This window comes from Heteronotia binoei, chromosome 8 (assembly GCF_032191835.1).
Source record: "Heteronotia binoei isolate CCM8104 ecotype False Entrance Well chromosome 8, APGP_CSIRO_Hbin_v1, whole genome shotgun sequence".
NCBI classification, from domain to species: Eukaryota; Metazoa; Chordata; class Lepidosauria; order Squamata; family Gekkonidae; genus Heteronotia; species Heteronotia binoei.
In genome coordinates this window covers 132,279,093-132,304,099 of record NC_083230.1, presented here as the reverse complement: position 1 = coordinate 132,304,099, position 25,007 = coordinate 132,279,093, and the positions used below count along the sequence as shown (strand labels likewise).

Sequence of the window (25,007 nt, the reverse complement as noted above, 5' to 3'; positions counted from 1 at the left end):
GAGCTGCACAGGTTGGATTTCACGGCACAGCGCTTATGCCTGGCACAGAGGGCGGCAAGCACAACTTCTTCACGGTTGCACAACTGGAACAGGAGATCTGGCCCCCCCAAAGTCCCTTTCAAAGGAAGCCACAAGTCTGTAAAAGGCGCTTTCTCAACTACTCGATGGTGATCCTATCACCTCTCAGCCGCCTCCTCTCCAGGCTAAACATGCCCAGCTCCATCAGCCTTTCCTCATAGGACTTGGTCTCCAGACCCTTCACCATCTTTGTTGCTCTCCTCTGGACCCCTTCCAGCTTGTCTATATCCTTCTTAAATTGTGGTGCCCAAAACTGAACACAATATTCCAGGTTGTTGGAAATATGTATCTGTTTTGTATGTCCTTTGCAATGTTCCAGTCATTGTAGAGAACACTGTGCCTGATTTCCTATTGTCTGCATGACCTGGGAAGAAGATACTGACTGCTGTCAATCAAGGTCTAGAAGCGGGAAAACCTGTTTTGTCTGTTTGGGCAGTTAGTCAGGTGACTTCCTTGGTTCAGGCAGAGGGGTCAAGGAGGAGGAGGAAGTGGTCTTCCATTAAGATGTAGTTCTTTAGTGTTTGTTATTTTCACCACCCAGTACCCTTTCCCTGTAGTAATAAATATGTGTTTGCTTTTTCATGTTAAATGCCCCTCAATGATTATTTGATCCAGTGATCCATCGCACTGTTTGGGACAAAGAAATAGAATTTCAAACAGAATTCCCTAACACAGGTGAGGTCTTACCGGAGCAGAGTAAAGCGATATCATTGCTTTGTGTGATCTGGATACTAAACTTCTGTTGATACAGCCCAAAATCACAGATGAACAAGATGCATCTTGCAGTCATCCCCGAGTGGATGGGCACTTGGCTCCAGCCACTCCCGTGGCAACACCCCCTCCCCATGCCTTACGTGAAAGCCTTACCTGGGGTGCTCGCTCTCCCACCTCTGCCCTGGGCTCTGGCTCTGAGCCTCCAGAAGCACCCAGGGAGGGCAAGAGGCCCTTGTGGCCTTCCGCCGATGTCTTTCAAGGCTCTGACCAGATCTTCCGCTCCGAGGCCAGGAGCAGCCCCCAGGCCTGCACTGCATTCCCTGACACGGCCCTCCTAGTCTTCTTTGAAACCCACAAGTCACCAGGTCCAAATGGTGCGACCCAGGAGTGGCTCAAGAGCTCAAAAACGAAAGGGATGTTCTTCTGACACAAATAGGTAATTTAACACCCACTCTGGGTTAAAGAGCCCCGTGGCGCAGAGTGTTAAAGCTGCAGTCCTAAGCTCTGCTCACGACCTGAGTTTGATCCCCGGCAGAAGCTGGGTTTTCAGGTAGACGGCTCAGGATGACTCAGCCTTCCATCCTTCCGAGGTGGGTAAAAGGAGTCCCCAGCTTGCTGGGGGCGGGGAGTGTAGAGGACTGAGGAAGGCAAGGGCAAACCACCCCGTAAAAAGTCTGCTGTGAAAACGTGAAAGCAACGTCACCCCAGTGTCAAAAACGACTGGTGCTTGCACAGGGGACCTTTCCTTTCCTTCCTGGGTTAAAGCGGGGGGTGGGTGGGTTTGAAGGAGGAATCTGGGAGGGGGATGCAGGAGAAGGAGTTTTCACAATGGAGGAGGGGTCAGCAGCGGAGTCCCCCGGGGGTTGTGGGCTGGGACCAGTGTTCCCTCTGAAGTGAGCTAGCTCACAGTCTTTTAGCCTCCGGCTCACAGGTTTGTCTCAGCTCAGGGAAAATGGCCCCAGAGCAAACGTGATTTACGGAGCAGCGGCTCACAACCTGGATGCCAGTAGCTCACCAAGTAGAATTTTGCTCACAAGACTCCACGGCGTAGAGGGAGGATTGGCTGGGACTGGCACTTCTCAGCTTGCGCAGAAATGCCCTGGAACTGGCGGCGAAGACTGTGGGTGGCACCACATTGATCACGGCCGGAGAGGGCTGGGAGGGGCTCCAGAGGACTTCTCCAAACCGGGGGGGGGGGGCGGGGGGGGGAGTGGGCAACCAAAGGACAGAGGGAACCGAACACAAGCACCGAGGGAGCCGTGCTGGGCCAAACCCGCTCCTCTTGGGGACTCGCTGAACTGCCCGAACTGAGGCTGATGGGCCGGGAAAAGGCCTCTGTCAGTGGTGGACAGGCTGCCAGAAGTGTGACCTCAGTGGGCAGTGGTGGCTTCAAAAGAGGCCGCAACAGCCGCACCCTAGTTGGACGTCACATCCTGTGTCCAGCTCTTGCTGTTTCCACGCCCCCAAAGGCTGCTGGAAGGACTGAGGAAAGAGTGGACGAGGGCCGCGGCCAGAGAGCCCTTCTTGGGGTCTCTCCTGCAGCATCGGAGAGGCCACGGGATGCTTGGCTCGATGGACCCTCGCTGGGCTCTCCTGATGTTCCCTGAAGCTCAGTTGCCGGGAGGTCATTGCACCTTCCTTCTGCAGCCTCTCAAGGGGCCCACTTAGACACCAGGCAGCTTCCCCATCCCCAGTTCAAACTCCCTCCCTCCTTCGCCACTTCTGCCCACGGAGAGGCCCATCAACCCCCTGCCCGTCCACACACCAGACGCAGCCAGAAATTATCCTCTTTTATCTTTTGACATCAAATGAACTCTCCCCCCACCCTCCCACCCCCCATATCCTCTCGGGACTGCTGCGGGGGGCTTCTGGGCAGGGTCAAGATGTGTGCAGGCCGAAGCCTGACCTGGGGTCCAGGAACCAGCCTCTCCTCCTCCTCCTCCGTGTGCTCTCTGGTCAGCGGGCAGCTTGCAGGGGTTGTTTTCAGTGGCCCTGGGGGCCCCCCTCAGTTGGCCAAGTCCACCTTTTTCCTGGGCGGGGAGTCAAAAAGGGCCGCAGTGTCTAGCATGGCCTGCCGGATGTTCCTCCCGAAGCGCTTGGAGTCCTGCAGGGAGGGGGAGAGAAGACCAGGCCTCCAGTGTCTTCCTCAGAGCCCTCTTGGGGCCCTGATCCGCAGCGACCTTCCCTTCCCTTGCCTTGGAGCATCTGTACCCTCAGTCCTTCCGCTCCTCCCTGGCTCCCGCGGGCACCGAACTGGCCGTGTGTGTGTGTGGGGGGAGTCTTTTCCGTTTCTGGCCTGGCCCTCACCTGAGCGCCCCCCAGATTTTGGAACGGGACACGCATGCTGCTGCCTCCTACTGGATCAGACCCTGGGTCCATCGAGGCCAGTATAGTCTACTTAGGCTGTCAGGGCCTCTCCAGAGTGTCTCAGGTGGAGGTCTTCCCTCTCACCTCCTGCCTGGTCCTTTCTGCTGGAGATGCTGCTGGGGATTGAACCGGGGACCTTCTGCAGGCCAGGTAGAGGCTCAATCCCCCTGAGCTGCAGTCCCTTCCGAGGCCTAAATACTCCCTGAAGCAGATCCCCAGATGCAGACTGGTCACGCCAGAAGGGACTCAGAGGCTGGGAGCCACTGCCACCCTCTGTCTGCAAATCGGCTTACAAAATGCATCAGCTTATTCATTCATCTGGAATGAATTATTTCTTCTCTTTCCCGGTTTTCTGTTCCGTTAGGTGGATGGGGCAGCAGACAAGAGAGCTGGATGTGGCTGAGGGGGGTGGGAAGGAAGCCCCTTAAAACAAAACTCTTTGGAGGGGATGTCCAAAGGCGGAGCAGGAGGGACATCCCTGGGGAGGAAGGTGCGAAGCTTCGGGGCCACCACCAAAAAGACCCTGCGGTTGTAAGCGTCTGAATCACCTCGGGCAGTGGAATAGCATGGAATGCGATCCCTAGAGGTGATCTGAGCATGCAGTTAGACTCCTAAGGGGGGTGGGGTAGCCATGCATCTGGGAGAGCACAGGACAGCAGCGTCATGTGGGCAAGGAACAGAAAACAGATGTTGTTGTGTGTGTCACACTGGAACACTGGCTGGGGGCCATTCACTACCAGGATCTAGGCCCTGCAAACTTGGGCTTGCCTCTTGGTGCCAGTGGCTACTTTCCTCTCGCTGGCCTTTTCTGGGCAGCTCTGCCAAGATCAGCACCGGAGAAAAAATCAGAAAAGCCCAGAGACCACAGTGAGCACAGCTGGATTCCAGGATCATCCAGGGCAGAAGGAGAAGGGAGGAGATCTGTGGACGGGCACTCAGTGTCGGGATGAGCCTGACATGTTTTCTAAGATGAATGAACTCTGGTTAGAGTGAGAAGCCTGAACTCTGTAACTTTTGTTTCCCGCAGCTGCTTGAAGACAGATCTACGTAACCGCTAAGAAATGTGCAGGAAGGAGGGGGAGAAAATGTGTTGGAGAGTTGATTGTATTCTAGACAGAACTTGCTGGTTATCGCATTGCTCTGGCAACAGACCAGGAAGATTCGGCTGTTGACCTGGATCCGCTAAATAACTCTAGGTCATGCCATCCATGGGAGCAAGTGCTCAGTTGGCAGGAGACCTTTTTGCCCGTGCTTTTTGACTATAACTTGCTATTGCTTTTGTTATTCCTGGCTTTGGCTGTCTGCAGCACAAGGCAATGCTCTGTATATAAATCCAATAAACCTTTAACTTTTAAACTATGAGAATGGGTGACTTGGGTCAATAACTGGCAGAACCTGACATTCAGCAGGGGCATTTCGGAAGCGGTCCTGTGTTGTCTTGGGAGGATGTGCTTGCCGCAGCTGCAATGACATTCCGGACACCCTCACAGGCTCTAAAGGCCCCCCCCCCCACCTTGGTTTGGGTAGGGCTCAGAAGGCCCACCGTCCCGTCTCCCCCTCTGACATCCACTCACCGTTTCTGGGTGGGAGTACTTGCTCGAAATGTGGAAGGTGATGAGGTGTTCTCCAGCAATGATGTAGGAGACTCCGTAGCCGTCGTTGGCCACCTGCAGGCACAGTTGGGGGGCCAGGACCCCCGGTCAAAGGCATGGCCAGAAACACCAGGGCAGGGAGAGGGCCCCCCAGCTGGATGAACCCACTGGGCACGCTCTGCCCCTCCCCAGCAGCGTTCTGTGCCTGCGTTGGCATGCACACGCACAGACTCGGGGCCCAGGAGCCCAAGCAAGTCAGACTCACCGGTCCAAAGCCACCACCGGGGGAAACGTGATCTGGATTCGTCTCCAGGTCGAACATCTTGATCTGCTGCTGCGGGGTCTGGCTGGTGGAGAGGCGCCAGGGCTCGGACAGCACCTGCCAGTGGGGACAGGGTCATTGTCATTGTTTAAACAGGCTTTTGCGGTTTGATTGAAAAAGGGCTGCCACCGGACATCCTACAGAATGCTGGCGATCATAGTCGAGAAGTCAACACCGCCTATACTGGACTGAAATAGCGCTATAGAATGGTTTTAAAGTTGATATATGTAAATTATGGTTTTATATGTTTTATTGGATTGATTGTTTTTATGATGTTGTAAGCCGCCCTGAGTCCGTTTGCGGAGAGGGCGGGATATAAATGGAAAGTAATAAATAAATAATAAATAATGTTGGATGGGGGGCTGCCCCTACATGGGGCCAGGTGGCTGACTGGACCTCTGGCCCCCCTCCCGGCACCCCAGGGCGGCTTCTGGCACAAAACTTGTGGAAGGCAGCAGTGCCCACACGTCGAAAGAGTTAGAGGAGGACAACCAAGATGGTAGCGAGCTGGAGTACCTTCTCTCAGAGAAATGGCTGAAGATGCTGAGATTTTTAGTTCAGAAAAGAGACAACTAAGGAGGGACATGGAAGAAGCGGTGAAGAAATTCATTTCCCCTCCTGGGAGGTTTGAAGAAGAAGATGATATTGTATTTATATCCCACCCTCCACTAAGAATCTCAGAGTCTCAGAGCAGCTCACAATCTCCTTTCCCTTCCTCCCCCACAACAGACACCCTGTGGGGCTGAGAGAGCTCTGACAGAAGCTGCCCTTTCAAGAACAACTCTGCAAGAGCTCTGGCTGACCCAAGAAGGCCATTCCAGCAGGTGCAAGTGGAGGAGTGGGGAATCAAACGCGGTTCTCCCAGATAAGAGAGCTCTGGCTGACCCAAGGCCATTCCAGCAGGTGCAAGTGGAGGAGTGGGGAATCAAACCTGGTTCTTCCAGATAAGAGAGCTCTGGCTGAACCAAGGCCATTCCAGTAGCTGCAAGTGGAGGAGTGGGGAATCAAACCCGGTTCTCCCAGATAAGAGAGCTCTGGCTGACCCGAGGCCATTCCAGCAGGTGCAAGTGGAGGAGGGGGGAATCAAACCCGGTTTTTCCAGATGAGAGCTATGGCTGACCAAAGGCCATTCCAGCAGGCACAAGTGGAGGAGTGGGGAACCAAACCCGGTTCTCCCAGATAAGAGAGCCGTGGCTGACCCAAGGCCATTCCAGCAGCTGCAAGTGGAGGAGTGGGGAATCAAACCCGGTTCTCCCAGATAAGAGAGCTCTGGCTGACCCAAGGCCATTCCAGCAGCTGCAAGTGGAGGAGTGGGGAATCAAACCCGGTTCTCCCAGAAAAGAGAGCTCTGGCTGACCCAAGGCCATTCCAGCAGCTGCAAGTGGAGGAGTGGGGAATCAAACCCGGTTCTCCCAGATAAGAGAGCACAGGCTGACCCAAGGCCATTCCAGCAGCTGCAAGTGGAGGAGTGGGGAATCAAACCCGATTCTCCCAGATAAGAGAGCTCTGGCTGACCCAAGGCCATTCCAGCAGCTGCAAGTGGAGGAGTGGGGAATCCAACCGGTTGTCCCAGATAAGAGAGCTCTGGCTGACCCAAGGCCATTCCAGCAGCTGCAAGTGGAGGAGTGGGGAACCAAACCCGGTTCTCCCAGATAAAAGAGCTATGGCTGACCCAAGGCCATTCCTGCAGGTGCAAGTGGAGGAGTGGGGAACCAAACCCGGTTCTCCCAGATAAGAGAGCTCTGGCTGACCCAAGGCCATTCCAGCAGCTGCAAGTGGAGGAGTGGGGAATCAAACCCGGTTCTCCCAGATAAGAGAGCTCTGGCTGACCCAAGGCCATTCCTGCAGGTGCAAGTGGAGGAGTGGGGAATCAAACCCGGTTCTCCCAGATAAGAGAGCTCTGGCTGACCCAAGGCCATTCCTGCAGGTGCAAGTGGAGGAGTGGGGAATCAAACCCGGTTCTCCCAGATAAGAGAGCTCTGGCTGACCCAAGGCCATTCCAGCACCTGCAAGTGGAGGAGGGGGGAATCAAACCCGGTTCTCCCAGATAAGAGAGCTCTGGCTGACCCAAGGCCATTCCTGCAGGTGCAAGTGGAGGAGTGGGGAATCAAACCCGGTTCTCCCAGATAAGAGAGCTCTGGCTGACCCAAGGCCATTCCAGCAGCTGCAAGTGGAGGAGGGGGGAATCAAACCCGGTTCTCCCAGATAAGAGAGCTCTGGCTGACCCAAGGCCATTCCTGCAGGTGCAAGTGGAGGAGTGGGGAATCAAACCCGGTTCTCCCAGATAAGAGAGCTCTGGCTGACCCAAGGCCATTCCTGCAGGTGCAAGTGGAGGAGTGGGGAATCAAACCCGGTTCTCCCAGATAAGAGAGCTCTGGCTGACCCAAGGCCATTCCAGCAGCTGCAAGTGGAGGAGGGGGGAATCAAACCCGGTTCTCCCAGATAAGAGAGCTCTGGCTGACCCAAGGCCATTCCTGCAGGTGCAAGTGGAGGAGTGGGGAATCAAACCCGGTTCTCCCAGATAAGAGAGCTCTGGCTGACCCAAGGCCATTCCTGCAGGTGCAAGTGGAGGAGTGGGGAATCAAACCCGGTTCTCCCAGATAAGAGAGCTCTGGCTGACCCAAGGCCATTCCTGCAGGTGCAAGTGGAGGAGTGGGGAATCAAACCCGGTTCTCCCAGATAAGAGAGCTCTGGCTGACCCAAGGCCATTCCAGCAGCTGCAAGTGGAGGAGTGGGGAATCAAACCCGGTTCTCCCAGATAAGAGAGCTCTGGCTGACCCAAGGCCATTCCTGCAGGTGCAAGTGGAGGAGTGGGGAATCAAACCCGGTTCTCCCAGATAAGAGAGCTCTGGCTGACCCAAGGCCATCCCAGCAGGTGCAAGTGGAGGAGTGGGGAATCAAACCCGGTTCTCCCAGATAAGAGAGCTCTGGCTGACCCAAGGCCATTCCAGCAGGTGCAAGTGGAGGAGGGGGGAATCAAACCCGGTTCTCCCAGATAAGAGAGCTCTGGCTGACCCAAGGCCATTCCAGCAGGTGCAAGCGGAGGAGTGGGGAATCAAACCCGGTTCTCCCAGGTAAGAGAGCTCTGGCTGATCCAAGGCCATTCCAGCAGCTGCAAGCGGAGGAGTGGGGAATCAAACCCGGTTCTCCCAGATAAGAGAGCTCTGGCTGACCCAAGGCCACTCCAGCAGCTGCAAGTGGAGGAGTGGGGAATCAAACCCAGTTCTCCCGGATAAGAGTCCGAACACTTAACCACTACACCAAATTGGCTCTCAAGAAGAAGAGATTGGATATTCCATCATTGTTGGTGGGCTTGTAAAATTATCTATCAATTTTGACAGGATGTTTTAAAAGAGATAAGAAATCTAACAGGGTATGGAATTTCACTAGATCAAGAATTAACACTTCTTAATTTATGGAAAGACCAAGATTGGGCAACAGCTCATTATGCTTCTATTAATGGCTGCCAAAGGATTAATTGCTTCATATTGGAAATCTAACTCTGTCCCTAGTATTGATCAATGGCATGTCAAGGTAGGGTTGTTTTTTTTTTTTTTACTGTGGATAAAATAGCAGATACTTTACATAGGATGTATGCTCAGACAGGACTATCTAATTTGTTAAGCAAATGGATTCCTATCCTAGAACACAGTGGCAAACAACAGAGCTTTAAAAACACTTACCTAGCTATCTACATCACAGTTTGTTTTTATTTGCTTTACAAGGACACGGCTTTATGGACATTGTTATACTTTGCCCAATAACTGTTTAAAAGTTATATTTACCATTGTTGTAAAGGATGATTAGTAATGCCAATAAAGGTTGTGTGATGTGCTGTGTAAAGGATGATTAATGACAGCAGTCTGTACCCCTGTGGGTAGTTGTGCTGAGATTACTTTTGTTGTATCTTTTGTCATATCTCATTTTTCAAAATGTCTTAAAAAGAGCAGAGATTGGATTTATACGCCACCCTTCACTACCCAAAAGAGCCTCAGAGCAGCTGACAATCTCCTTTTCCTCCCCACAACAAACACCTTGTGAGGTAGGTGGGGCTGAGAGAGCTCTCACAAAAACTGCTCATGAAACAACAGCTCTGACAGAGTTATGACTGACCCAAGGCTATTCCAGCAGGTGCATGTGAAGGAGGATGGGTTGCATCGGTGCTTAGTTCTTGTGGCCCTTTTCTTACACACCCAGGGAAATGCTGATTGCCACTTTGGAGTCAGACAACATGTTTTCTCCAGGCCTGTTTAGCCAGGGATCCTGGGTATTTTTTTTTCTGCCATCTTCTGGGCATAGAGTAGGGGTCACTGACACTGAAGAGACGTGTGTGTGGAGGGAGGTATTTGCAAGTTCCCTGCATTGTGCAGGGGGTTGAACGAGATGACCCTGGAGATCCCTTCCAACTTTTTGACTCTACAATTTTTGGAGGAATGAAATGCTAGAGGGGCACTAGGAAATAAATGTCTAGAATTTTCAGGAAGAGCTTCTTTGACATCACGGGGAGGGACGGTGGCTCAGTGGTAGAGCATCTGCTTGGGAAGCAGAAGGTCCCAGGTTCAATCCCTGGCAACTCCAAAAAAAAGGGTCCAGGCAAATAGGTGTGAAAAACCTCAGCTTGAGACCCTGGAGAGCCGCTGCCAGTCTGAGAAGACAATACTGACTTTGATGGACCGAGGGTCTGATTCAGTATAAGGCAGCTTCATATGTTCATATGTTCACCTGGTCAGTGGGAGGGGAAACAGATATGATACAAACGCCCTGCAGGCAGAAGGAGGGCTCTTTTCCTTAAGTGCTGTGTCCATGAGCACACACAGACCTCTCCCCTGTGAAGGCAGCCACTGTCCATGTGGTTTGCCTGGGCATCTAAAGGAGCTACAAGGTAATGGTCACTATGTAGAGATCTGTAACTTCTTAGGAAAAAGGAACATGTCCTATTTTAACATGTATAGAGAAAGGGACAGAGGATTTGTGTTTTACCTATAGCCAGTTTGGTGAAGTGGTGAAGTGTGTGCAAGCTTATCTGGAAAAACCGGGTTTGATTCCCCACTCCTCCACTTGCAGCTACTGGGATGGCCTTGGGTCAGCCAGAGCTCTCTTATCTGGGAGAACCGGGTTGGATTCCCCACTCCTCCACTTGCAGCTGCTGGAATGGCCTTGGGTCAGCCAGAGCTCTCTTATCTGGGAGAACCGGGTTTGATTCCCCACTCCTCCACTTGCACCTGCTGGAATGGCCTTGGGTCAGCCAGAGCTCTCTTATCTGGGAGAACCAAGTTTGATTCCCCCCCTCCTCCACTTGCAGCTGCTGGAATGGCCTTGGTTTAGCCACAGCTCTCTTATCTGGGAGAACAGGGTTTGATTCCCCCCTCCTCCACTTGCAGCTGCTGGAATGGCCTTGGGTCAGCCAGAGCTCTCTTATCTGGGAGAACCGGGTTGGATTCCCCACTCCTTCACTTGCACCTGCTGGAATGGCCTTGGGTCAGCCAGAGCTCTCTTATCTGGGAGAACCGGGTTGGATTCCCCACTCCTCCACTTGCAGCTGCTGGAATGGCCTTGGGTCAGCCAGAGCTCTCTTATCTGGGAGAACAGGGTTTGATTCCCCCACTCCTCCACTTGTAGCTGCTGGAATGGCCTTGGGTCAGCCACAGCTCTCTTATCTGGGAGAACAGGGTTTGATTCCCCACTCCTCCACTTGCACCTGCTGGAATGTCCTTGGGTCAGCCATAGCTCTCTTATCTGGGAGAACCGGGTTTGATTCCCCACTCCTCCACTTGCAGCTGCTGGAATGGCCTTGGGTCAGCCAGAGCTCTCATAGGAGTTGCCCTTGAAAGTGCAGCTGTGTGAGAGCCCTCTCAGCCCCACCCACCTCATAGGGTGTCTGTTGTGTGGGGGAGGGGAAGGTGAAGGAGATTGTGAGCTGCTCGGAGACTCTGAGATTCAGAGCCTAGGGCAGAATATAAATCCAATATCTTCTTCCTCTTCTTTTGGAACCCTTGCTCAATCTGGTGCTGTGCTAAAAGCATGCTTGTAAACATTTTCTTTTTAAAATAAATACTTTATAACTTTTGATGCTGGGAGTGGTTCTCTGTGCCACACAGGCCTCCGCTGTCCTGAATGCACCATTCTAAAAGGAGCGTCAGGAGGAAGGAAGGCAGTTGGTGAGCGGCTGCTGCTCCAGGGGCAGGAGAGGAGGCGACTGAGTCCCCACTTGACACAAAGAGTGACTGAAATGCAGACATGGCGGCCAGGGAATGTAGGGATGGCCACAGGAATAAAGAGCTTTCAAAGGGGATTGGATAGATTCATGGAGGAGACGTCTATCAGTACCAACTAGCCGTGGTGGCTGAGGAGAACCTCCACAACCAAAGGCACTAACTAATCCTCTGAATCCTGGTGCCAGGAGGCAACATCAGGGGAAGGCCTCGGCCTCTCTGCCATCTTGTTGGCCCTCCAGAGGAACTGGCTGGCCACTGTGTGAGACAGGAATGTGGACTAGATGGACCCTCACTGGTCTGACCCAGCAGGGCTCTTCTGAGGTTCTTCTCAGGGGAAGGCCTTGGCCTCTATGCCCTGTTGTTGGCCCTCCAGAGGAACTGACTGGCCCCTGTGTGAGGCAGGAGGCTGGACTAGATGGACTCTCCCTGGTCTGATGCAGCAGGACTCTTCTGATGTTCTTCTCAGGGGAAGGCCTTGGCCTCTCTGCCCTGTTATTGGCCCTCCAGAGGAACCCTTTGGCCACTGTGTGAGATAGGAGGCTGGATTAGATGGACCCTCCCTGGTCTGATCCAGCAGGGCTCTTCTGAGGTTCCCTTCAGGGGAAGGCCTCGGCCTCTCTGCCCTGTTATTGGCCCTCCAGAGGAACCCTTTGGCCTCTGTGTGCGACAGGATGCTGGACTAGATGGACCCTCACTGGTCTGATCCAGCAGGGCTCTTCTGAGGTTCTTCTCAGGGGAAGGCCTCAACCTCTCTGCCCTGTTGTTGGCCCTCCAGAGGAACTGGCTGGCCACTGTGTGAGACAGGAGGCTGGACTAGATGGAGCCTCCCTGGTCTGACCCAGCAGGACCCTTCTGATGTTCTTCTCAGGGGAAGGCCTCGGCCTCTCTGCCCTGCTGCTGGCCCTGCAGAGGAACTGGCTGGCCACTGTGTGAGACAGGAGGCTGGACTAGATGGACCCTCCCTGGTCTGACCCAGCAGGGCTCTTCTGATGTTCTTCTCAGGGGAAGGCCTCGGCCTCTCTGCCCTGTTGTTGGCCCTCCAGAGGAACTGGCTGGCCCGTGTGAGACAGGAGGCTGGACTGGATGGAGCCTCCCTGGTCTGACCCAGCAGGGCTCTTCAGATGTTCTTCTCAGGAGAAGGTCTCAGTCTCTCTGCCCTGTTGTTGGCCCTACAGAGGGACTGGCTGGCCACTGTGAGGCAGGAGGCTGGACTAGACGGACCCTCCCTGGTCTGACCCAGCAGGGCTCTTCTGAGCTTCTCAGGGGTAGGCCTTCGCTTCTCTGTCCTGTTGTTGGCCCTCCAGAGGAACTGGCTGGCCACTGTATGAGACAAGAGGCTGGACTTGATGGACCCTCACTGGTCTGACCCAGCAGGGCTCTTCTGATGTTCTTAAGAAGGCCTTGGCCTCTATGCCCTGTTGCTGGCCCTCCAGAGGAACTGGCTGTCCCCTGTGTGAGAGAGGATGCTGGACTAGATGGACTCTTACTGGTCTGTTCCAGCAGGGCTCTCTTTATGTTCCTAGGAGTTGCCTAGTAGAGCAGGCTGTGTCCCCGCCAGCAGTGGTCCATACCTGGGCCAGGAAGGGCGATTCTTCCCTCAGGTAGCGAGACACCACGTAGAGGCAGAAAAGGTGCCGGTCGATGCCAGCCCCGGTCATGGCCAGTCGGTACAGACGCTGGTGCTTCTCGGCAGCTTCCCGGAAGAGCTGCAGGCACTCCAAGGGCTGTGGGGAAACAAAGAGGTTCAGGGCCATGCCTGGGCTGGCTGGTTCCAGAGAAGGCCTCAGAGGTTCTGCTATGCAGATGATTCCTATATGCCTCCCCTGACCTTCCCAGCTGTGGTGCCTTCCTTGTAGGGTTGCCAAGTCCCATTCAAGAAATATCTTGGGAATTTGGGGGGTGGAGCCAGGAGACTTTGGTGGTGGAGCCAGAAGCAAAGTTGTGACAAGCATAATTGAATGCCAAAGGGAGTTCTGGCCATCACGTTTAAAGGGACCGCACACCTTTTAGACGCCTTCCCTCCATTGGAAATAATGAAGGAGAGGGGCGCCTTCTTCGGGGGCTCACAGAATTTGACCCCCTGGTCCAATCCTTTTGAAACTCGGAGAGCGTTTTGAGGAGAGCCGTCAGATGCTATGCTGAAAATTTGGTGCCTCTCCCTCAAAAAACAGCCCCTCATGCCTCCAGAGCCCCAGATACCCTTGGATCAATTTTCCATTATACCCTATGGGAATCATTCTCCATAGGGAAGAACAGAGTGCCCAGCAGACATTCCCCTCCTTTCCCCACCACCGCTTTCTAATGACTCTGAAGGGGGGGCTCCAAACCGGGGGATCCCCTGCCCCCACCTGGGGATTGGCAACCCTACTACCTTAGCACTCTGCCCACTGCTACTGAGGCTGGCTCCAGAGGTTCCCTGGTGAGAAGGGGGGGGGTCGTTCAGAAGGCTTCTTTGCAGCCCTCTCAGCCAGCCTCTCAAGCAGAGTCCACAGCTCCCCCCCACCCCCCAAGCGTTCTGCTGCCCCTCAGTTGCTCCCCAGCCTTGTCTTGTATCTGGCAAATGCAGCTTTGGCTCTCAAAAGCCGAGACCCTTGGAAGGGAAGCCCCCTCTTTGGTTTCAGTCTCCGCTCAAGGCCTCCAGGGGAGGGAGCATTTGGCCACTAGGCACTCCGCAGGCCTTGCTGCAAGCAAAACTGCAGGCCGCAAAGAAAGACTCTCAACTTGTTCCGTCCTCAGAGGAGGGAAAGGCCTTTCCACCTGCCTGGCAGGCTCAAAGGCTCGAACAGTGTCTTCTTGTGTCCATCTGACCGGCCCCCACGAGAAGCAAGACACAGACTTGGTTCCGGCATCCGGATTTTGCGTGAGCCGCTGCAGCTGTCTGACCCAACTTTTCCTGCTCCAAGGACCACGCCCTCCCGCCTTCCTGGCCACCAGTCCTGAGGCCCTAAACAGCTGCATCCAGATGGTCCGGTCTGGTAGGATCAGGGCAGTGCATTTCCCACAGCGTGAGCAAAAGAGAAACCGGCAGCCAGAGAGCGTGGGTGGGGCATTCAAATGACGATCCAGCTTCCTTCCACCCTAAGCCTGGCTCCTCCACCTGCAGCCACAGGGGGCGGTGTTGAGTGTCTCCATTTCCCATAGCCCCAGCATTCTGCTACTACAAGACAGAAAGCACATACAGACGACCAAGCACTGTGATACTCTGGCTAACATATTTAGTAAAGCTTTTATCAAAAGTACTTTCCCCACTATTCTTACAAAGCTATGTGTCACATTAGAAGGAAATAGTAAAACGTAAAGGTAGTCCCCCTGTGCAAGCACCAGTCGTTTTCGACTCTGAGGTGACGCTGCTTTCACGACATTTTGACAGCAGACTTTTTACGGGTTGGTTTGCCCTTGCCTTCCCCAGTCATCTACACTTTTCCCCCAGCCAGCTGGGGACTCAGCTTACCAATCAAGGAAGGAGGGAAGGCTGAGTCAACCTGGAGCCAGCTACCTGAACCCAGCTTCCGCTGGGATCGAACTCGGGTTGTGAGCAGAGCTTAGGACTGCAGCGTTACCACTTTAATATTACAAAAACGTCCATCCAATGAGCACCTGGTTTAGGCTCATTTCCTCAGATTCTTTCTCAAGGATATTCCTGTCCATGTCGAGAGAGCATTTTGCCAGTAATAATTAGAAGGCTTTTGTATCTGCTAAAGAAATTTAGAACTATCTTGCTCCAAAATTAAACCACTTATGTGATAAAAAGAGAGCATATCTGCCAACCAAAAAAAGAACACTGTGCTACCCAGAGGTCATGTGGTAGCAAAATAGGTGGTGGAGCTCATCCAGGAATTGTTATGCAGCTGCACCTACTATTCAATGGACAAGGAGGCGGAACTCTCAGAAGGAGGAGGAGGAACTCTCAGAAATAAGGGTTTGTAGAATCTTTCGGGCTCAACTGCCGTGTTCTACTGGAGAGAGTTTTTCTTCCAGACGTTTCGTTCTCAGCTGCGGAGAACATCCTCAGTGGCATTGCAGCCGGAGCAGGCGCTCAGACCTTCTTGGCTGCTGTGCATTGAGTCAATGAGTGCATTGAGTGCATCACTCAATGCACAGCAGCCAAGAAGGTCAGAACACCTGCTCCGGCTGCAACACCACTGAGGATGTTCTCCACAGCTGAGAACGAAACGTTTGGAAGAAAAACTCTCTCCAGTAGAACACGGCACTTGAGCCCGAAAGATTCCACAAACCCTAATGATGATGCCAGCCGTGAAAACCTGAAATCTTTGATAACTCTCAGAAAGTTTCAGGAGCTGTGCTCCTGTGAGCTCCCACTGAATCTGAGGTTGGTGCCACCTGTTCTTTGAAGGCTTTTGCAACAGATTAGGTTCAAGACTGGTTTATAAGCTCCATATAAATTTAAGTACAAGTGGTACTGAGAGGTAAGCTCTAAATTAAAATTTATAAAATTTATAGTTACTCCCATTCAGCTTTGCATTGAAGAAGAAGATATTGGATTTATATCCCGCCCTCCACTCAAAAGAGTCTCAGAGCGGCTCACAATCTCCTTTCCCTTCCTCCCCCACAACAGACACCCTGTGAGGTAGATGAAGATATTGGATTTATATCCCGCCCTCCCCTCCGAAGAGTCTCAGAGCGACTCACAAGCTCCTTTCCCTTCCTCCCCAACAACAGACACACTTTGAGGCGGGTGGAGCTGAGAGCGCTCTTCCAGCAGCTGCCCTTTCAAGGACAGAGTGTCAGAGCGGCCTACAATCTCCTTTCCCTTCCTCCCCCACATCAGACACCCTGTGAGGTGGGTGGGGCTGAGAGGGCTCTCACAGCAGCTGCCCTTTCAAGGACAACCTCTGCCAGAGCTACGGCTGACCCAAGGCCCTTCCAGCAGGTGCAAGTGGAGGAGTGGGGAATCTTATTATAACTGCCATGGTTTATTCCAGGATGACAATTTTGAAAGAAACCAAGAGGTTGCAGAGAGCATTGACCAGTCCAAACCAGAAGGCTTTTGCATGTGTTTTAAGGAGGTTAATCACTTCTCCTTATCACATAAGTGGTTTAATTTTGGAGCAAGATGGATTTGCTCCTAATATAGGCACTGGAACATAGCAGGAGGCTGGTAACCTTGACATGGACAGGAATATCCTTGAGAAAGAATTTGAGGAAATGAGCCTAAACCGGGTGCTCATTGGATGGACATTTTTGTAATGTTATATTTCCTTCTAATGTGACAAATGGCTTTGTAAGAATTGTGAAAAAGTACTTTTGATCAAAGTTTCACAAAATATGTTTATTTATTTTTATTTCATTTATCTATTTATAACATAAATAACATTTATAACATAAATAAATGTTAGCCAGCCTATCAATGCTTGGTTGTCTTTACTGTGATCCCATCAGGTTGTTTTTTCTGACAAATCAAATCAAAAAGCACTGACCACCAGAGCAAAAGGCTGCAGGGCGGGGGAGCCGACAGAACCAGGCAAGCCTTTTGAGGAAAGACACATTTTATGGAAGGCGCAGAAATACACCCTCCAAGGTTTCCAGATTTTCTGGGGGGTGGGGAGGGGATTACAGTCGGAGAGAGATAAGAAGGGCGGCTGAGTTAGTCTCAGAGGCCAGAAGGCATCTCCAAGACGAAAAACGTTTGTGGCACGGCAGGAGCTTCCCTGAGGGGCATTTGTGAGTTTCCGGCCTTGTGCAGGGGGTTGGACTAGATGACCCTGGAGGTCCCTTCCAACTCTGATTCTAAGAACTTCCTGACCATTAGAGCAGTTCCTTAGTGGAACAGGCTTCCTCCCTGGGAGGTGGTGGGCTCTCCTTCCTTGGAGGTTTTTCAACAGAGGCTAGGTGGCCATCTGACAGCAATGAGGATCCTGTGAATTTAGGGGGAGGGGTTTGTGAGTTTAGAGCGGTTCCTCAGTGGAACAGGCTTCCTCCTGGGGAGGTGGTGGGCTCTCCTTCCTTGGAGGTTTTGCAACAGAGGCTAGATGGCCATCTGACAGCAATGAGGATCCTGTGAATTTAGGGGGAGGGGTTTGTGAGTTTAGAGCGGTTCCTCAGTGGAACAGGCTTCCTCCTCAGGAGGTGGGGGGCTCTCCTTCCTTGGAGGTTTTTCAACAGAGGCTAGATGGCCATCTGACAGCAATGAGGATCCTGTGAATTTAGGGGGAGGGGTTTGTGAGTTTAGAGCAGTTCCTCAGTGGAACAGGCTTCCTCCTCAGGAGGTGGTGGGCTCTCCTTCCTTGGAGGTTTTTCAACAGAGGCTAGATGGCCATCTGACAGCAATGAAGATCCTGTGAATTTAGGGGGAGGGGTTTGTGAGTTTAGAGGGGTTCCTCAGTGGAACAGGCTTCATCCTTGGGAGGTGGTGGGCTCTCCTTCCTTGGAGGTTTTTCAACAGAGGCTGAATGGCCATCTTACCACAATGAGGATCCTGTGAATTTAGGGGGAGGTGTTTGTGAGCTTTCTGCATTGCGCAGGGGGTTGGACTAGATAACCTTGGAGGTGCCTTCCAACTCTGATTCTCGGATTCTATCAGACAGTCGGACTTTGGGCTCAGCACATTCTTATGGTGGAGAGAAGCAGTCCGGTGTGGATTGCATGGGACTGGCTGCCATTCGCAATAAAAGGAATTATTTCAGTTCCTCCGGCAGTTCAGTGTCTTTTGCAAATGCGGCTGTGAAGCTCAGTGAGTTCATCCTCCCCACCTCCCCCCGCCAGGGTTCTTTCAGCCGCTGCCAACTGGTCTGCCTGTTGTGGGGGGGGCACTTTGGGAGGGGTTTGAAGAAGGGGACGGGGAGGGGGGGTCCCCAGTGCAACCCTTGTGCACTCACGCTGACGTCTGGATCTTCCATGCCACGCACAAAGTCCGTTGCCTCGCGAGTGCAGGAGCGCACCGTCTCTGTGCGGCCCTCCCGGAACAGCCGGGTCATGGAGGCCTCGTAGGTCAGGCAGAAGTAGCCCTTGTCCTGGAGCAGCAGGGAGAGGAGGGGAGAGGAGAGGAGGGGAGAGGAGGGTGGGTCCCCAGGAGAAGCAGAGAGGCACGAGGACCACCCGAGTGGCCACTGCACCGCTCTCCGTTGCAATCTCAGATGAGAGCCCCCTTCCCCGGTCCTCCTCCACTGGTTGATTCTTCTTGGCTCGCAGAGGCTGGGGAGCAACACTGGGCTTCAAAGGCACCCGTGTGCATCTATGCTACTTTCCACCCCCACCCCTCCAGCAGAGATTGCGGTGAGAAAAGGAGGAGAAGGAGATACTGTATATCGGATTTATATCCCACACTCCACTTTGAATCTCAGAGTGGTCACAATCTCCTTTCCCTTCCTCCCCCACAACAGACACCCTGTGAGGCGGGTGGGGCTGAGAGAGCCCTCCCAGAAGCTGCCCTTTCAAGGACAGAGTCTCAGAGCAGCCTACAATCTCCTTCCCCTTCCTTCCCTACAACAGACACCCAGTGACCACTCTGAGATTCAAAGTGCCAGAGGGAGCTTATATGTCCTTTACAGGACATCATAAATAGATCCCTCTTAGAGGGGCGTTTTCCAACACCTCTGAAAGAGGCCTTGGTCCGCCCCCTCCTGAAAAAATCTACAGCAGACCCGGCCGAATTGGCAAATTATCGACCGGTGTCTAATTTACCATTTTTAGGTAAAATTATTGAGAGGGCAGTGGCGCTGCAGCTACAGAGGTTTCTAGATGACGCTTCTGTCCTAGACCCGTGCCAGTCTGGTTTTCGGCCGGGCCACGGGGTGGAGACGGTCCTGGTCACCTTGGTAGATGACCTCCAGCGGCAACTGGATCAAGGTGGTGTGGCAGTGCTGATGTTATTAGATCTGTCGGCTGCATTCGATACGGTCGACCATCGGCTGCTGCTCCACCGCCTCGCCGACATAGGGGTTAGGGGGTCGGCCTTTCAATGGCTTTCCTCCTTCCTCAAGGATCGGGGACAAAGGGTGGCGATCGGGGGTGAACGATCCCAGAGGCGCACATTAGACTGTGGGGTGCCTCTGGGAGCAGTTCTCTCCCCGATGCTATTTAACATCTATATGCGCCCACTCGCCCAGATTGCCCGGAGGTTTGGACTGGGTTGCCATCAATATGCTGATGACACCCAGCTCTATCTGCTAATGGACGGCCGGCCCGCCTCCGCCCCGGAGAACCTGGACCGGGCTTTACAGGCTGTTGCAACGTGGCTTAGACGGAGTGGGCTGAAGTTGAATCCAGTGAAGACAGAGGTTCTCTGTGTGAGTCGCAGCGCTCTGGGGAAGGAAATATCTCTCCTGGCCTTTGACGGTGCCCCGCTGAAGGCGGCGCAATGGGTAAAGAGCTTGGGTGTTCTTCTGGAGCCTTCACTATCAATGGAGGCCCAGATAGCAGCCACTGCCAAGTCTGCATTCTTCCATCTGAGGCGGGCGAGGCAGTTGGCCCCTTTCCTAGAGCGTCGGGACCTAGCAACGGTGATCCATGCGACGGTCACCTCAAGATTGGACTACTGTAACGCCCTCTACATGGGGCTGCCTCTGTGCCGGACCCGGAAGCTGCAGCTAGTGCAGAATGCGGCGGCCAGGCTGTTGCTTGGCCTCCCAAGATGGGAGCACATACAGCCGGGGCTACGCGAACTGCACTGGCTGCCGATTACATACCGGGTCCAGTACAAAGTGCTGGTCATTACCTTTAAAGCCCTATATGGCCAAGGACCGACCTACCTGAGGGACCGTCTCTCCCCATATGAGCCCCAGAGAGCACTGAGGTCAGTGGGGAAAAACAGACGGACTATCCCTGGGCCAAAAGAAGTCAAACTTCGGAATACCCGCACACGGGCCTTTTCTACCGCGGCCCCATACCTTTGGAATCAACTCCCAGAGGAGGTGCGGGCCCTGCGGAGCCTTGATCAGTTCTGCAGGGCCTGCAAGACTACCCTCTTCAGGTTGGCGCTGATGAATAGCTGAATTATAAATGCACAACATGCCAAAATGGCCTGGTTCAGGGACCTGCTATTATGATACCGCCAGACTTATTGCGATATTTAGAATTGTTACTTAAGTATTGATGGTTTTAATGTCTTAATGTTTTAATGTTAACTTGATGTTGTATTATTGATTGTTTGCTTTTAGATGTTGTTAGCCGCCCTGAGCCTGCTTCGGCGGGGGAGGGCGGGATATAAATAAAATTTTACCTTACCTTACCTTACAGTGAGGTGGGTGGGGCTGAGAGAACTCTCCCAGAAGCTTCCCTTTCAAGAACAGAGTCTCAGAGCAGCCTACAATCTCCATTCCCTTCTTCCCCCACAACAGATACCCTGTGAGGTGGGTAGAGCTGAGAGAGCAGCTGCCCTTTCAAGGACAGAGTCTCAGAGCAGCCTACAATCTCCATTCCCTTCCTCCCCCACAACAGACACCCTGCGAGGTGGGTGGGGCTGAGAGGGCTCTCCCAGCAGCTGCCCATTCAAGGACAACTCCTGAGAGAGCTCTGGCTGACCCAAGGCTATTCCAGCAGCTGCAAATGGAGGAGGGGGGAATCAAACCCGGTTTTCCTGGATAAGAGTCTGTGCACATCTCCACTTCACCAAGCTGGCTCTCCTATGGAGCTTATGGAAAGGAGGGCCAGAGCAGCAGAGTGGGTGCCTGGAAGTTACCCGGAAGTGTGCCAGCTGCAGAGCCATCTGGATGAAGGCGTCAGGGCTGGTCCGGCATTTCTTGATGCAGCCTTTGCCAAAGTCCATGAAGCGGAAGCAGTGGAAGTCCACGTCCTCAGCCAGAGCCTTGGCCACGCTGTAGGAGATTTCGATGGCCAGCCTGCACTGCACAGAGCAACTTCAGGTGAGAAAGGGAAGGGGCCCGGCCACAAGCCCCACCAGAGGGGTAGCACTGAGAACGCCATGGGTCAGCCAGGGCTTAGTACGGACTCCTCAGGAGAGAAGGAGCCCTGTGCAGCCCGCTCTCAGTCAACAGAAGCCAGCAAGCAGGAGGACAAACAGCAGGCCGATCAGGAGTCACAGCCAATAGCTGGTGCAGAGCCACTAACAGTCTCCAGCCCTTTCAGGTGAAACTGTTCCCAGCCCTCCAGCATCACCCACACCCTTTGAGTGCAACAAACAAAGAAGAAGAGGAGACTGGATATATACCCTGCCCTTCACTTGGAGCCTCAGAGCAGTTTACAATCTCCTCTTCCTCTCCCCACAACAAACACCCTGTGAGATAGGTGGGGCTGAGAAAGCTCTGACAGAAACTGCTCTAGAGAACAGCTCTGACAGTGTTCTGACCCAAGGTCACACCAGCAGCTGCATGAGCAGCTATGAGGCTACAAACAGAACTACAGGAGAAACGGCAGAGTGCTCTCCTCCTGGCTCAATGCCAGCTGCTTGTGCAGTTGCACATTACTCCTGAGCAGCTGGCTGCAGATTGGAATCTTAGGCACATGCCAGACGAGGGAGACTGTTCGGCAGGAGAGGAACAAGTCAATCTACCACTGACTCTTGTGACCCTGCTTGACCCTTGGATGGGCTTCCAACTACAGTTTTTGGCTCTGCCTGACCTCTGTTTGTGAGTAACCCTTGGACTGCTTGATGTGCCTCTCAGACAAGCCCTTGGCAACGGGCCTCTCAGCTCCGAACTCTTGGTCTTGACTCAGTTTCCCTCCCTTGGACTTTGATTGCCCTCCAGGAACACACACTCCCCATGACAGAGAATCAGGTTTGGAGGGGGGACATGGGGTTTGCTATGCTGAGCAGAGCTCTACTTTCCCCCTCTGTTGAGCCACACAGTAATATCGGCCCATAAATGACAACACTGAGATTGCCCCATTCCAGGATCTCAAGAAGATGATGATGATGATGATATTGGATTTATATCCCACCCTCCACTCTGAGAGTCTCAGAGCTGCTTACAATCTCCTTTATCTCCTTCCCCCACAACAGACACCCTGTGAGGTGGGTGGGGCTGAGAGAGCTCTGACAGCAACTGCCCTTTCAAGGACAGCTCTGCGAGAGCTCTGGCTGACCCAAGGCCATTCCAGCAGGTGCAAGTGGAGGAGTGGGGAATCAAACCCGGTTCTCCCAGATAAGAGAGCTCTGGCTGATCCAAGGCCATCCCAGCAGGTGCAAGTGGAGGAGGGGGGAATCAAACCCGGTTCTCCCAGATAAGAGACCTCTGGCTGACCCAAGGCCATTCCAGCAGCTGCAAGTGGAAGAGGGGGAATCAAACCCGGTTCTCCCAGATAAGAGAGTTATGGCTGACCCAAGGCCATTCCAGCAGGTGCAAGTGGCGGAGGAGGGAATCAAACCCAGTTCTCCCAGATAAGAGTCTGCACACTTCACCACTAAATCGAATTGTCTCTCAAGAAACACAGTGCGGACACAGTTCTCCTGGGACCAGTGGGCAAGGAACCCAAAGGTAACCTCAATGCCCCCCCTTTCAGACCCCAGGCCTTTGGATGTATGAAAGCCCAGCCCCTCTCTCCCAGCACTAAGATACTTTGCAAGCATAGAAGCAAGATCTACCTCCGCAGAAATGTCCCACTGCAAGCGCTGAGGTGGAGGCAACGCTGTGTTGGGCACCCCGTGGCAGTGCCCACTGTTGCCGTAGCCCAGCTGGAACGCATCTGTGGCCAGCATGAACTGGGAGGGGAGGAAGAGGAGGAGGAGTGAGAAGACAGGGGCAGAGTTTCGTATCCCCAGGGGGTGGATGGCCAAGCGTCCTTTGACCTGCCCCCGTGGCCAAAGCCAGACACCTCAAGTCACAGGCAGTGCCGTCGGCCGGCCGTTTCTCACCTCCCAGAGGTGCCCCATGATGGGGGCGTCGCCCCACGAGTGCTCGGCGTTGGCACCCAGCTTGCCGTTGCGGTACACCACCAGTGTGAAGGATTTATCGAACCACCTGCCAAGAGGACACCAGAGCAGTCAGAAGGGACAGACCCAACTGGGCCAAGGAGACCGAGAGCGTCAGACCGCCGACCAGCGCAGGTGTCCTGACCTTTTTAAGCCTTTGGGCACCTTGGGGATTCTGACACAGTGTGGTGGGCGTGAGAAAAAATGGCCGCCACCTGAGGCGGAACCAAGCACGAAATGGCTGCAGTGGGAGGCGGAGCCATGTCTACAGAGGAAGCCCAAATGCAAAGAAGAAGAAAGGGGATTCAGACCCATTGGGCAAGGGTGGGGGGCAGCTGCCACTGAAGTGAGGTTCTTTTGCTCTGCGTAGCGGATAAGATCTTCAGTGTCCACTCCGAACTCCTGCTGGGTAAGCGCCACCCCCCAGCCTCCCCCCCCTGGAGAAAATGGCTACGTTAAAGGATGGCGTCTATGGCCTCAGACCCCACTGAGGTTCTTCTCCTTCAACAAGCCCTGCCCTTCCTAGTTCTGCTCTGGAACCTCCAGGAATTTCCCAGTTGGCAGCCCTATAGCTCAGGAGGACCCTGCTTGCAATCATTCCCTCTTCAGGCCCCACAGAAGAGCAGGGTCCTCTCCCCCAACCCCACCCACCTTGCAGCTGACGGGGGGACTGGAGGGACGCCAGTGCCAGAGAACCCCCTTTCCAAAGCAGCCATTTTCTCTGTTGCCTGGAGAGCAGCGGTACCAGCAGCAGGTCTCCAGACACCGCATAGAGGTTGATGGAACCCTCTGTCTGGGGCAGTGATGCTCTGTCTTCTTGGTGCTTGGGGGGCACAGTGGGAGGGCTTCTTGTGTCCTAGCCCCACTGGTGGGCCTCCTGATGCCCCCTGGGTTTTTTGGCCCTTGTGCGACACAGAGTGTTGGACTGGATGGGCCATTGGCCTGGTCCAACATGGCTTCTCTTCAGTTCTTATGTGATACAGAGTGTTGGACTGGATGGGCCATTGGCCTGGTCCAACATGGCTTCTCTTCAGTTCTTATGCGATACAGAGTGTTGGACTGGATGGGCCATTGGCCTGATCCAACAGGGCTTCTCTTCAGTTCTTATGTGACACAGAGTGTTGGACTGGATTGGCCATTGACCTGATCCAACAGGGCTTCTCTTCCGTTCTTATGTGATACAGTGTGTTGGACTGGATGGGCCATTGGCCTGATCCAACATGGCTTCTCTTATGTTCTTATGTGACACAGAGTGTTGGACTGAATGGGCCATTGGCCTGATCCATCATGGCTTCTCTTCTGTTCTTATGTGACACAGAGTGTTGGACTGGAAGGGCCACTGGCCTGATCCAACAGGGCTTCTCTTATGTTCTTATGTGACACGGACTGGATGGGCCACTGGCCTGATCCAACAGGGCTTCTCTTCTGTTCTTATGTGACACAGAGTGTTGGACTGGAAGGGCCACTGGCCTGATCCAACATGGCTTCTCTTATGTTCTTCTGTCTGGGGCAGTGATGCTCTGTATTCTGGGTGCTTGGGGGGGGCAACAGTGGGAGGGCTTCTGGTGTCCTGGCCCCACTGGTGGACCTCCTGATGGCACCTGGGTTTTTTGGCCACTGTGTGACACAGAGGGTTGGACAGGATGGGCCATTGGCCTGATCCAACATGGCTTCTCTTCTGTTCTTATGGCCACCCCAGCCTCACCTGTCATAGCACTGCCCATGGAGGAGACTCTTGGCAAACTCGTCCAGGCTGTCCTCATTCTGTGGGTTGTAGCCACACGTGTCTTCATCCAAGGTCAAGAAGAAGGCCGCTCGGTCGATGCAGTCCAGGGCCGCCCGGTTCTTCCCTTGGCTGAAGTACCTGGCTCGCACTTCTGCCCACGGAAGCC

At 53.6% G+C, this 25,007-nt stretch overlaps 1 protein-coding gene across 2 annotated transcripts in view; it reads right to left on the bottom strand.

Moving 5' to 3' along the window:
- Positions 1-2,569: 2,569 nt before the first annotated feature.
- Positions 2,570-25,007, bottom strand: part of CPT1B (carnitine palmitoyltransferase 1B) — a 34,526-nt gene continuing 12,088 nt past the window's right edge. For both annotated transcript variants that reach the window (XM_060246060.1, XM_060246059.1), the window contains exons 10-18: positions 24,821-25,006; positions 23,059-23,164; positions 22,789-22,905; positions 20,926-21,090; positions 18,125-18,259; positions 12,860-13,012; positions 5,017-5,130; positions 4,734-4,826; positions 2,570-2,896 (exon numbers count right to left, since the gene is read on the bottom strand). In XM_060246060.1, coding sequence (XP_060102043.1) covers positions 2,798-2,896; positions 4,734-4,826; positions 5,017-5,130; positions 12,860-13,012; positions 18,125-18,259; positions 20,926-21,090; positions 22,789-22,905; positions 23,059-23,164; positions 24,821-25,006 — 1,168 coding nt within the window. In that variant the 3' untranslated portion in view covers positions 2,570-2,797. The remainder of the gene's footprint in view (positions 2,897-4,733; positions 4,827-5,016; positions 5,131-12,859; positions 13,013-18,124; positions 18,260-20,925; positions 21,091-22,788; positions 22,906-23,058; positions 23,165-24,820; position 25,007) is intronic.